This window comes from Pantherophis guttatus, chromosome 7, assembly GCF_059756535.1.
Source record: "Pantherophis guttatus breed Tessera chromosome 7, ASM5975653v1, whole genome shotgun sequence".
Classification (NCBI taxonomy): Eukaryota; Metazoa; Chordata; class Lepidosauria; order Squamata; family Colubridae; genus Pantherophis; species Pantherophis guttatus.
The window spans coordinates 69,238,625-69,252,377 of NC_142069.1; the positions used below are offsets into that span (position 1 = coordinate 69,238,625).

Sequence of the window (13,753 nt, forward strand, 5' to 3'; positions counted from 1 at the left end):
CAAAAATGCCCTCTCTGCCATGGTGCAAGAGGCCGACTAGGCCACACCCACCATGGCCATGCCCACCCGGCAACCGGGAAGAGAACCCCTTGCTAAAATTTTTGAAGCCCACCCCGACTCACAGCCTCTTGGTTTATAGTCTGGTGTCTTAACTACTTACACCAAATAAGTAACAATTGCTATAACTAACAATGAAAACAAATTACTTTAAGATAAGACACACTTCTATGTACATATTTTGTATATAAATTCTATGACTACAACTATGTTTTCCATAATGCAACCCCCCTTAAAGATAGTAATTAGCAAATGGTATCAAGTTCAAAGAATTTGACTCATGGTAGAATCATCGAAATAGCAAATGTCTTCTCTTAACTAGACTTGTCTCCAAGACACAGAATTAAGTCTATTTTACATTAGCATATGCATTGTTTTCTTATGTATAAAGCTTGTCTGCAACTGTTCAAAGAAAGCATTTATGTGTTTTTCAAGTTACTAGTTTTGATTTCCCCCCAAAGCATTTAACCATCTGTGAACTATCATAATATGAATTTATTCTGTTGCAAGGGTTGGGTGCCTGAGCGACAAAATACTGCCATCTCTTACACAAGGATGAAGCAATTACAACATGTCAATCACTGCAGATTTAATTCTAATAGAATTCTGAGATGATGCTGAGAAAAAGGACAGGGAATGCAGGGAAAAGAAAAAATTGGTGGAGAAGGAAAAAAGCTTATTTAGGATGATATTCTGAAAGAGACAGGAGGGAGGATATACAAACCAAAACATAGAGAATCTACATATTCTTAATATGATAGATAGATATATAAACTGAACTGGCATCTAATTTAATGAAGTTAGACTATTTTTGTGACTCTTATCATCAAAATATTGCTGTTTTGAAATAAGCCCAACATCATCCGCTTTTCTTGAATCCATTTTGTTAAATAGTTAAATTCTCTTGGCTTCCATTTACCATAAGGATTATTAAGGCCAGTTTCTATTTCTTCTGGTTCACTGTGGTACACTGAAAAGTGTCTACATGCAGTATATTCCTTGTGGTGTTTTTAACTACACTGATCAATAGGAGGCACTATGCGAACAGTTTTATTGTACTGAGGCTCATCAGATATGGGTAGTAGTTATTCCTTGGGGTATTATATCCATTATACGGGTAAAATATCTATGGGGGATGCCATCTGGCAATTCATTTTGATGTCCAAATAGGACAAAACCAGTTACATGGTGTTTCCTGGAGATCAATGTATCAGAAAACACAACATAGGTTATACACTATGTTTAAAAAAATGGGAAATCCACCTTCTTTAGAGTGAGACTAGAAGTCATGTAAAACCCTGTACATGGGGACATGACGTATTGATATCTGTATATACAATTCTGACAATTTCTATATAAACCTTCCTACAATGACTAAGCATCTGGATCTGGATACCTCCTAAACTAATGCACTATATATTGTCAAATGAAATGAAAAGGTCCATATATTCAATTCTTAGTAGAGGGTTTGAACCTCAAAGAATAACAAGCTTCCTACAGTAGGTAGATATACAACATTTTGGTGACATAAGAATTGCATTAAACAAAGGACAAAAATTAGACAACAAGGAGGATGGACATTATGAGATGGGATAGATCATAGCATACCTCCAAGGCAGAGCTAGAAATTCCATTTCTTTCCTGAATGTGAGCCCAAAATTCAATAGTACAATTAGGAAGGGCTCTAAGATGTGTGCCGTAAAATAGAATACTGTGTTGGAAGATGCTCATGCTGCGTGTGTTAAATGAAAGAGTTTTGGCTTGAAGTATAAGAACAAGCCGGATATGCATTATAATATAGATACTAGGAACATTCTGTCTCTCCCTCTCATATACATCGAAAACTGCTACACATATATTGGGATGTTGTGATGCATACAACAATTTAATATTTCAAATGTTATTTACTTATATTTTCTACAATAATACAAAATCTAACAGCTGCAGTGTTTATTGTATTAATTTTATTTTAGTGACATCTGCAAACACTGGGTTGATCAGGATAACTTGATTTAGCAAAGACTGAAAAAAAAATATCCAAACTACTAAGATCAGTGTTGAGTAAGATTCTCTAGCTTTTTCATAATACTGTGGAATTTATATTGGATTAGGAATCCAAAACGTTATTTTTATACAAAATAAAACAAGGAGAGGAATAAGCATTGTGAACTGAGAATGTTAACTAAAAGAGCAACATGTTGGCATATCCTTATCTGTTCAGATATTGAAGGTGACATTCCAGAACACTAGGACTGAGAACTTCTCTCAAGGCTGAAGACTGATGTACAGGTAGTCATCAAGTTATGACCAGTGACTTAGGGATCATCTGAAGCTACAATGGACCTCCTTGAGGACACTTATGTCCTGGTTTTAAATTTCCAACAGCTGCCCCCTCAGGTCACATGCCATTTGTAGCATCCCACAGTGAAATGACTGCATTTTTATGATGGTATTTATTTCTAGTTTTTGGCAAAACCAGCCAATAGCAAAAAATGGGTTTGCTTAATGACTGTGCCATTCGCCTAGCAACAGTATATGCTTAATGACAGTCAGAAAAAAAGATTATAAAATAAGATTGGTCATGTGAGTGACCAATTTACGGTAATCACAAGTTAAGACCATTATGGATAGGCTCCATTATGGCCATAACTTGAGGACTATCTGTAGAGGAATAGTGATAAAGCTTTGAAGAAGGTAGATATCAGCTCTTAGATAGAAAAGGTCAGAAAATGGATATTATCCCTGTTTGTCCTAAAATAAGACCTATCCTGAAAATAAGCCCCAGCATGTTTTTATGTATGTGCCTAATATAAGTCCTACCCCCCAAAATAACCCTTACTTAAGAGACTGCACAGCCGGCTGGCTGCCCATTCTGTCTGGTTGCTTGTGGCACCGTGGCCATGAGGCGAGGCAAGGTGGTGGTTGAGCTGCCCCATGCGCTCTGCACCGGCTTACCTCAGGGCCCCCACAGCCAGGCCATCCATGTCCCGACACCTGCCTTACAGCAGCAGCAACCATATGCAGCAGGAGCCCACATGGCCACTGGCCCACTTCTTCTGCTTACTCATGGCTGCAACAGAGCAGGAGGCTGAATGTTATGCTGGTACCTCAACTGCAAGGTGAAGCAGGTCTTGGGACATGGGTAGCCTGGCTGCAGGGGCTCTGAGATAAGCTGGTGCGGGGCGCATGGGGCAACTCCACCCCACCCCCCGCCTCATGGAGGTGGCACTGGCATGCTACACAGCCTCCTGCCATGCTGCAAGCAAGCAGAAGTGGGCCTCCCATACATGAAAAAAATAATATGACTTCCCCCAAAAGAAAATAAGACCCGGTCTTATTTATTGATATACTGTAGGCTATAACAGAATCATGATAGCCTGACAACAGTGTGTGAGGTATCAGTCAGTGGAATAACTTCCATGAGAAGTCATGATTTTTGCTTTGCTAGAAACCTTCAAATAGAGGCTAGTTATCTGTCTACACTTGCATACCAGGAAATAAGTGAGAAACAACCACTTTACAACTGTTTTTAGACTAACTCCAGTGTGGCTGAATGCACAGTCACTTTGAGTAAATTCTGCAAACAGGGGCAGCTTGGGAGGTTCCCCCTATGGTCTTTATATAGGGTTCATGGATTCCATTTATATCTGGTTTCTATGTCAACTTAGATATATGAGAGAGAGGGAGGGAGGGAGGGAGGGAGGAGGGACAGACAGACAGACAGAAAAACAAACAAACAAACAAAGCCACAAATTAATTAACCAGTTAAAACCAGAAATATCTATATCAATCATCTGGAAAGGGATCTGGCTATGACTGCTTATCCCTTGAACTGATTAGGAGTAATGCAGATTGATGGCTGGAATAGTTGGGTCTGCTTTTCACTTATGTTGACAAATCTGCCTGACTCTAAAATTGGGGGTCTGGCTGATGTCTATCTTTAGGAAAGGTAGGAATTGTAACTATTGGTCAATCAGTCATTTAAGCATGTTTAGCCAGTATCATGCCATTCTTTCTGGAGAATTGTAACATTTTGGCAACATAGTGGCAAATGAACAGGTTGATTTTTAGAACCAGATGCTTCAGTTCAGATGACTATTTGGTTTTGAATATTTGGTGGAAAAATATACTGTACGCATAAATCTATATACTACTAAAACTCATTCCCGTAACTTTTAACTGGCAAAACAGTGCATCATAAGGCAACAAATTATTTAGCCTCACATTGGCTAACTTACAGAATGACTCCAAACTCTGGGACCCATAACTCCAAATGGAATGAAATTCGGGAAAGTTGTGACAGGGAGGAGGAATAGGGAGGAAGGGTAGAAGGGGAGGGAGGAACAGAGAGGAAGGAATGGAGGAATGAGGAGGAACACATTCCTCCTCTGCTCCCTCCACATGCCTTCCCTGACCTGCTCAGCACCTCTTGGGTATCCCCATACACCCCGTGCACCTTCCCCGACTCATGCAGTACCTCATACTCACTCCCTAATCATCCCTGATCCATATCATTCATTGCATACCTTCCTGACCATGTAGCACCTCTTCTGGACCTCTATGCACCATTATCTGAACCACCCGATATCTCTTACATGCACTATTCCCAATCCACATGGCACACCTCGTGCACCCATGTACCACTCCCTCTCCCTACTTTCATGCACTCCTCGCTTCCTCCCCACCTGGTAGTTGCCACTTATTCCCTGTTGTTCTTAGACTTACAACATTCTACTGGCTTCTCCACAAACTATTGAGAAGCCAGCAACAATTTTAGGCAGCTAGGGAAGGAAGGAAGGAAGGAAGGAAGGAAGGAAGGAAGGAAGGAAGGAAGGAAGGAAGGAAGGAAGGGGAAATTGTTTTAACAAAATGTAGCTTATTGCATTTACATTTTTGTTAAAACTAATTTTTCACCCACAAATATTGTCTACTGATCTGCTCATTTTGAGTTATGAGTAGCCTAGTGCCATCCTCTGGATACGGAATACCACACTCAACACAGCCCAATGTTGAAGTGTGCTGAATTACAGAATCAACAGAATAGTTTCAAAGCAACTAGGTACTTTGATATACCGGTACTTATTGCACATAATTAATTTAAAAAGCTTTTCTACTCTAATACTTTAATATTTTCCTCCCAGTTATTTTCAAAGGCACAATTAAGAGGAGTTTTTATGTGAAGAAGTTATATCTTGGAAAATTATGCTTAGGTCACATGTTTTGCCTATGCTTTTCTATACTGTATTTTCTACAGAGACTGTAGGCAATAGGCATAATAACGAGCAGTATGTGCTAGTACCCAACATCTCATGGAACTTTTAAACAAATACACACAGACACATAATTTAGCATGCAAATCTAAGTTTGGTTGCACTACCTGAATATTTAAATTAAAAAAATAGCTTGTCTACTGTCTGTAACTTCACCTATTGCATTAAATCTCTACAAATTATTAATATTTATGATGTTGGTTAGTGACCATAATACTAAAGTTTTGGTTCACCTCTGATATAAATGAATGAGTACCAATGAACTGAATTCTCTAACAAATGCCATTCTCTGCTTAAAAACTTGCACAACCTAGCATATTTTCAGGAAGACTGGAACATATCTTAAAAGTTTACCTTAGGAAAAACAACATATAAAACTCTGTATATTCCATATTGAAATATAAAAAGTTCTATATGGTGAATGAATGCACATTTCCCAATATATTTTAAATACAAACAGCAAGAACAGCAACAAAACCTTGAGCGGATGGGAATAAATACAGGATGAATCAATTAAACCTAAATCCAGTCTCTATTAATTATTTTACCAAATGTTACCACACAGAAGTTTTAAATACGTAAGCAGTTCCAGCATTCTGTATTATTTTGTTATCCTACTCTGACATTCATTAAACAGTTGCCAAATGTTCCAGCCTTCATCATCATTCATGATAAAATATTTATGAGAAAGAAAATTAAAATGGTTTAAAAATCCAGTGGGCATTCCAGTGCTCAAGCTCTATTTTATTCCAGAATGACAGAGTTAATAATGGAGAATAAAATGCTCAAGACTAGCTATACAAGGAGATGGGAATCCCTGTTGTTTGAAAGCAACAGACTGATGCATTGCTCCATGAGCTCAACTTCGATGAAAGTGTTCTCCTAACTGAGAGTGGAGAGAAAAGGTCACTATCCTATGCTGGTGGCCTTTTGAAACCTTAAAAAGCAGAAAACTGCTGGGAAGGCGACATAAAAGTGTTGCACACACTTTAAGAAAGCTTTAATATGGCTGAAATTGAAAGGAGCTGGGCAGCCTTATTTTAAGAAGAAACCTCAGCAAAACAACAACAGTAGAATGTTTCTGAAATATATTTGCCTGTTAGATATGTTTTTATGTCTTATTTTAAAAGAGATAGTGGATCAGATTTAAACTCTAGCAAAGGGGACAAATGTAGATTATATATATATTTTAAAGGACCAGTCCAACTAATATGATCCAGGGCAATCAGATATGTCTGTTTCTCTTTATATTTTTTTACAATCTAGCATTCTGTCCAGTTTTAAGAATATTATTTCAACTATATAATCATCGTAACAATCATACCATATAATAAACAATGGTTGTAAATTGTTGAGATTAAATTTAATTAATATGATGAGATGCCTGTAATTAATCTTAGAAGTCCAGTCAAAAAGAGCCAGTTTGGTCTAATGATTAAAGCACCAGGCTAGAAGCCAGGAGAGTGTTAAATTCTAGTCCTGCCTTGGGCATGAAAGCCAACTGGGCAACTCTGGGACAATCATTCTCTCTCAGCCCAATCCACCTCACAGGGCCGTTGTGGGGTAAGTAGGAGGAGGAAGAATTATTTTGTGTCTTCATTGCCTTGAGTTATTTATAAAAATGCTAAAAGGCAGGATATAAATAAATAAATAAATCTGCATGATCCTGATCTCGTCTCACTTTAGCACCATTTTAGGAAAAGTAAGAATTACTGTTTTTTCATAGATTTTCAGTATAAATCCTCATTGGCATTAGAAATGATTGCAAGAGATTTGTGAGGCATGATTCCTGTTCAAAATGTCAACTTCTTTTATTAAAGGTCATGATATTCATAGTTTACTTATATCAACAGTTCTGCAACCTGCATTTCTCTGCACCATCTCTAACACCACCAGAAGCCATAGCCTTAGGCAGTTCTTTTGCACGGGCACAATGTGTGAGTAAGGAAGCCATCTGTGAATGTCACTTGCCATATTCTCAGGTGAACCCAATCCACCATGGATGCCCAGTGAAAGCAAATAAATGCTCCCTATAGATTCCTACAACTACAGGGCAATGGCCTGCAAATCTAGACAGAATGTTGACAATCCCTGGCTTTGATCTGACACTTTTTCAAAATTTAATTTAAGAATTAATATAATTTGAGAATGCTAATGAAATCTTTAATACTTTAGTTAGTCTTCTCCTTAGGGGAAAAAAGAGAAGTGAGCAAACATTGAAGTACAACATTCTTTCCAATAACTCAGACATTTATTAGGCCAATCTTTCAAAAGATCAGGCAACATTCCTGAGTGAGTAGGGAAAAGAAAATCATTTCTCCTGTCCATTATTACCTAGCAGCTTATGGTTCCTCTTATCAGTTATTTCATACTTTCAGTCCAAATGGATGAACGAGAGGAGAAAAGGGAATACAACAAAGGTACAGTACATTCTCTTTTTTCTTAAATGATCCAGATCAAGAGAGCTGTGCATTTTTAAAACAAAAATGTTAATGTTTTAGCTGTGGCATGGAAAGTTAGTAATTGGTACTCTGAAATTTTGAATTATACATTGCAGTTAAGGCCCTGTGGCAAGCATGCTGAAAAAGAATTAAAGATTTTCACCACCATTTTGCCATTCCAAGGACAGGCAACCTACATGAACTCTCAGGATGCCAACATCATGCTACTAGAATTCAGAGGTATAATGCCTGATTTTTGTTTCGTCTTTGGTGTGCATTTTTTGAATCACTATGGCAAAACGCTCCCATTCCCAGCCTAAAAATTAAAAAACTGTTATGTCATTCAAGTACCTTTTGCAATCCATGTAGAGTTGGGACAATACATCACAGCCCCCTCATCCCATAGTTACTTTCCTCTGAGCTACCTGATTTATTGATCATTTCCATCTACATTTCTGTCCATTTTTCCCCTTTCTTTCCCTCTAATTATAGATAGTCCCTGACTATTTAGGATCTGGACTCAAAGTTTCAGTGGCCACCCCATCAGTCATGTGATTGCATTTTGGGCATTTGGAAACCAGATGTTTGTAGCATCCCAGGGTCATGTGACCATGGTTTATGGTTTATGTAAAAAAATGCTGGTTGCCCACAATGGTTCAGTTAACGACAGCAGATTCATTTAACAACTGCTACAAAAAATGTCATAAAATCAGATCAGTCACAGGATGACCCACTTAATAATCAGAATGACTTATGGTGGTAATTCTGGGCTCAATTAGAGTTGTAAATTGAGGACTACCTATACTCCTTTTTTTCTTTATTATACTGGTTTCATTTTCATCATCTTATCTTTTCTTTGTTACGTTTTTCTTGCTCTTCCCTCTTTCCCTTCTGTTTTTTAAAAAACATATATCATTCATAGAAAATGTCCCTGTCTTTAGCAATTAAGAAACTAAAGCAATAATCCACATCTGTACACATTGCAGATGAGTCCTGTTGCTACCACTCTTACATGTAGGATCTGACATTCATACAAACCACAGCTTGAGATCCTTTCTCTTCTATTCACTATACTTTCACAATCAGCTTCTCATTCCTTGAGATATTACTCTTTAAAGTCCTTTTATGCCTTTAAATGCTTCTTGGGCTAAATGCCATTATTTAATACTGAGATGTCTTTAATTGTGCAATGTATATAATAAAGATGAAATGTTTTCCAATATTGTATTATATACTTGGTTGCTTTTTGCTTTTTATTTTAATATTTGTTTTGTTCTGTTTCCGAAAATTGCAGTAGGGTATATAGATGTACTCAACAATTACTAAATTAATAATTACAGTTTCCCTTCCAATTCCCATTTCTTGGTATCTATTGCATTTGTTTAAGAAAATCTGTGTTTTATGATGATCTATGACCAAAATAAATGTGCTGTTTTAGGACAGTACTTCAATATTTTAAACATTTAGCAGTTTACTGTCTTCCTCACCATTGTTTTCCAATTATATTGTACAGATTTTTGTTTTTAATTGGCTTTGAACATATTATTGCCACTCATGAGAAAACAAGCAGAAATGCATGAATCTGAGACTTTTTTTTTTGTCAAAATGGTCTCAGGTTTAATCCGGCATACTTCTTGCACTGTAGGTTCCATTTTTGAAATAGTAAAAAAAATATGAAAGAAGTTTCAAAGTACAAATTTATTTAGAGAGAGGAAAAAACACCTTGTCATATTTACATGCTTATATTACTTTCAAATGGAGTTTTATACTTGTTTAGCAAATGTCAAGTTCATGGTTGGTCCACAAGGAATTTCGTGACTATAATCTTCAAAACAGCATCTCACAGCACACATTAAAGAGCAGGAGACACTGTTGGTAGGATGTCTTAAAACAGATCTACAAAAGATTCTGAGTGATGTGTTAACAGAAGGGAAAGGCTTCTGAAGAAACTATATCACCCCAGAGGCCAATCAAATGAATCAGAAGCACAATTAATTAACTTCCTGTATGTCATCCTTAGAATAAGAGTTCCCTCCTGAAGTCTTTTTCTTTAGGGCATCCTCCAAAAATGAGCTGCAAGGAGATCCAAGAGGAAACCAACCACAAGTCCCATAATCTTCAACAAAGACTTCACTGAATGAGTTGGATATTATGCAAATTATAACTCACTTATCTGGAGGACTCCAGGTTGAAGAAAGTTGTCGTGTAATAAATTTTATCAGTATTAATTTATGGAATTTGAATTTTAAGCTATGTGTACAAGTTGAATCTCTGCCAAGCAAAGCACGTCTGACTGAATGAATACATTTATGAAGATCCATCCAGCAGATCCAGCAACATAAAACAACAAAAGGCAGAAAGAAAAAAAAATTGCATATGAAAACCAATCATTTCTATATTTTACCACACATCAGTTGTTAAAATGTAAGTTCCAAAGAGAACACTTCCACATTGAGATACCCCATTTTTACTGCGAGTTCAATTCTCATCAGGCTCAAGGTTGACTCAGCCTTCCATCCTTCCGAGGTAGGTAAAATGAGGACCCAGTTTGTGGGGGCAATAAGCTGACTTTGTATAAAATAGAACACCGCTGGGGGGGGGGAAGTCCTACTAAGCAGGTATATACAAAAGTATGAAGGCTATTGCTTAATGCATTGTAAGCTGCCCTGAGTCTCTGGAGAAGGGCGGCATATAAATCGAACTAATAAAATAAATAATAAATAAATAATAAATTAAACCTGATCAAAAAGAGTTCAAGGCAGCATACATTTAAACTGAAAACATGTAGGCATATAGACAGCTAGACAGACAGACAGGATATTACCAATGAATGTATCAAACATTATCAAATAGATCAATAATATTATCACCGAGCTAGATGGAAGCACTTAGCTGACCTTGACTAATCTTGAAAAGGTAAACAGGGTTGGACTTAGTTTTTATTTGGAAAAGAGGCCACCAGAAAATCCTAGCTTGAAGATTAAACTAGGAAATTGACAAAACTTTATGGAAGTAGGCAACACCAAACATCTTACATATTACATACAATGTCTATAAAGTCACTGAGGATTGTAAGATTTTACTTATTTTACTCAAATAAGTAAATTTGGGACTATGGCATATTTAGTAAATGAAGAATAATCATGATGAATTACGATTCATCCACCTTATTATGTTTTTAGAAAATAAAAGCAAAACGTAATTCTAGAAGGAATGGCTAAACAAGATGTGTTTTGCTCTCTTGACTTCTATGTAAGTCATACATTGAGTAGAATGAAATGAAATAAATAAGGGGACCAACATCATTGGCCTCCACCCTATAATGTTGCCTTTGTCTATTCCCAGTCCATGTGTTATAGAGTCTTAAGAATTTGTCAACTTCAAACATTTTCTCCTCCATTATTCTGACATCATCCAAGGGCAGCTACAGGCTATGTAAAATTTAATTTAATTTAATTTAATTTCCAATTTATATACCGCCCTTCTCCCTGAGGACTCAGGGCGGTGTACAGCCAAGATAAAAAACATAGAATACAAATATTAAAACATTTAAATATATATATAAATTTCGGCCCGAAAGTTAAGATATCACAAACTAATTAAAAGAATCTAAAAATTTCTTCTAAGCCAACCCGGCTTGCTGAAAAAGATAGGTTTTCAGGGAACGACGGAAGGCATTGAGGTCATGGATTCTTCTTATCTCTGGGGGCAACTGATTCCAGAGGGTAGGTGCCCCCACAGAGAAGGCCCTCCCCCTGGGGGTCACCAGCCTACATTGTTTGGCTGATGGCACCCTGAGGAGGCCCTCTCTGTGGGAGCGCACGGGTCGATGGGAGGTCGTCGGTAGCAGCAGGCGGTCTCGGAGATAGCTAGGCCCTATGCCATGGAGCGCTTTAAAGGTGATAACCAACACCTTGAAGCGCACCCGGAAGACCACCGGGAGCCAGTGCAGCTCGCGCAGGAGCGGTGTTACATGGGAGCGCCATGTTGCTCCCATCACTACCCGCGCTGCTGCGTTCTGGACCAGCTGGAGCCTCCGGGTGCTCTTCAAGGGGAGCCCCATGTAGAGAGCATTGCAGTAGTCAAGGCGAGAGGTGACGAGGGCGTGAGTGACTGTGCACAAGACTGTTATACATTGTCACTTGTTATGATGGAGGACAAGTAGGGTGACAGTGTCTATAAATAAAGGAGCATTTATTAGCCATTTCAAGTTGGTGTGAGCATCAATGTCATCCATGCAGGGTGTGTGTGTGTGTGTGTGTGTGTGTGTGTGTGTCAAAAATATTAAGAGGGTTCTGCAGCAATATGACAAACCCTGCCTCATTGTTCATACGAACTGTAGGAAGTTAGCACCCACCCCTTTCCTGGAAGAGTGAAATATTTTAGGAAATATGAAAAAGGCAGAAATATGAGAAGCATATTTTACAGACAAAGCAGCTCCCACCTTCCTGCCCCCCACCCTTTGTCAATGGGCCATTAAGGCCTGGGCCAGTCTATTCTACATAACAAAGATCTGCCTCCTTCAGGCAGAGCCATAGTAGGAATTGCGAAAGATAGGATTATCCCTCTACACAATAGCAGCAGAGACTCACCACATGTGACCTGGGAAGCACATGTGACCATCAGCCAGCAAGACCCCCACCCCCTGGGAGTCTGACAACCAATCAGAGTACTCTTTCGGGGCCCCAAGTAATGCAGAGCCAGAGAGAGCATAAAAACCCGAGGATTTTCTGTATCTGCCCCTTTTCTGTTCAGGAACTCAAGCCATGTGATCCTGTCCACCATTAAACCATCTTTCCAAGCAGTCTCCATGTTTCCAGTGTCTGTTTCCCCACTTGGAGCAGAACCCAGAAGGAAGTTTCTTTCAACAGAACAACATAGACACATGCACAAAAGAGGCAGGCTTTTGCTAATTCTGCTAAGATAACCATCTTAATTTTATACATCCTCCTATAGATGCTGATGTTGGACATGTCTACTTTCCTCTGTTCTCCTATCAGGCCTTTTCTGCAAACCTTCTGCTGTTAACTTCTAGAAGAGATGTGCCAACCAGGCCACTAGTCTGTCAGTTTTCCATCAGTTCTGCAAATGAGTGACTTGTTACTTTTTTGCTAACTTTTACTTCCATAAACATAAATCCAAATTTAGAGCAAATTTTCCTATGAGATTGAAGGGATCCTCCTTTTTAAAAAGGGGGGGAAATCCCATTATTTGAAAGTCTTACTGTGGTCTTGAAGCTTCAGCTTGGTCTGTTTGAAGTTTCTCTCCTCCTTCTACTTCCATTGTACAGTAAACAATACGGCTCGGAGCTAGAGACTTTAAGCCTTGAACTTCCATTATAACAATCTGTACAAGAAAAAAACCCCAGTAAATGTGCATTGATGTAACAGTTTGAAATATATACTCAGTACACAGGAGGCAATGTTACTATTGGCTAAAAATGTAGGTCTCACTCAGATTTATATAAATGTAAGGTTATTGCTGCTTTATACAGTTAATTGATCATCATCTTCCTTGCAACTTTGGATTATCCTTTAAAATATGTTGATGGTTTTGCTATTAAACATTGAGGAAGAAAAGTGATAAACACTGCATGGAAACAAGTATGCTCTATATTCATGTGTACACAGCAACTGTCACACTAAGCATCATACTGAGTTTTAAAAATCCAAAAATCCTATATCTAGCACTTTATACTACATTAGAGTTATATTTGGCCTATCAGTAAATATACTGTATTTTTCGGAGTATAAGACACACTGGAGTATAAGACGCATCTACCTTTTTTGGTGAGGAAAAGAAGAAAAAGAAATCTGTCTCTGCCTCCCAACAATTTTGCCTCGTTGCAGCAAACAGCAAATAGCCTGCTTTACTTTCATTTTCGTTTTCAGCAGTTTGATTAGCACAAGGAAAAAAAAAATCTGCTCCAGCAATTTACCTCTTTGCAGCAAGCAGCAGAGCCTTGCCCAAAACAGCTGAGAGCAA

The 13,753-nt window shown here is 38.1% G+C and overlaps 1 protein-coding gene across 11 annotated transcripts in view; it reads right to left on the minus strand.

Moving 5' to 3' along the window:
* The window catches only part of CADPS2 (calcium dependent secretion activator 2), a 370,960-nt gene that overhangs the window by 215,223 nt on the left and 141,984 nt on the right, over positions 1–13,753 (minus strand). For all 11 annotated transcript variants that reach the window (XM_087874199.1, XM_034431095.3, XM_087874197.1 and 8 more), the window contains exon 6: positions 12,993–13,114. In XM_087874199.1, coding sequence (XP_087730325.1) covers positions 12,993–13,114 — 122 coding nt within the window. The remainder of the gene's footprint in view (positions 1–12,992; positions 13,115–13,753) is intronic.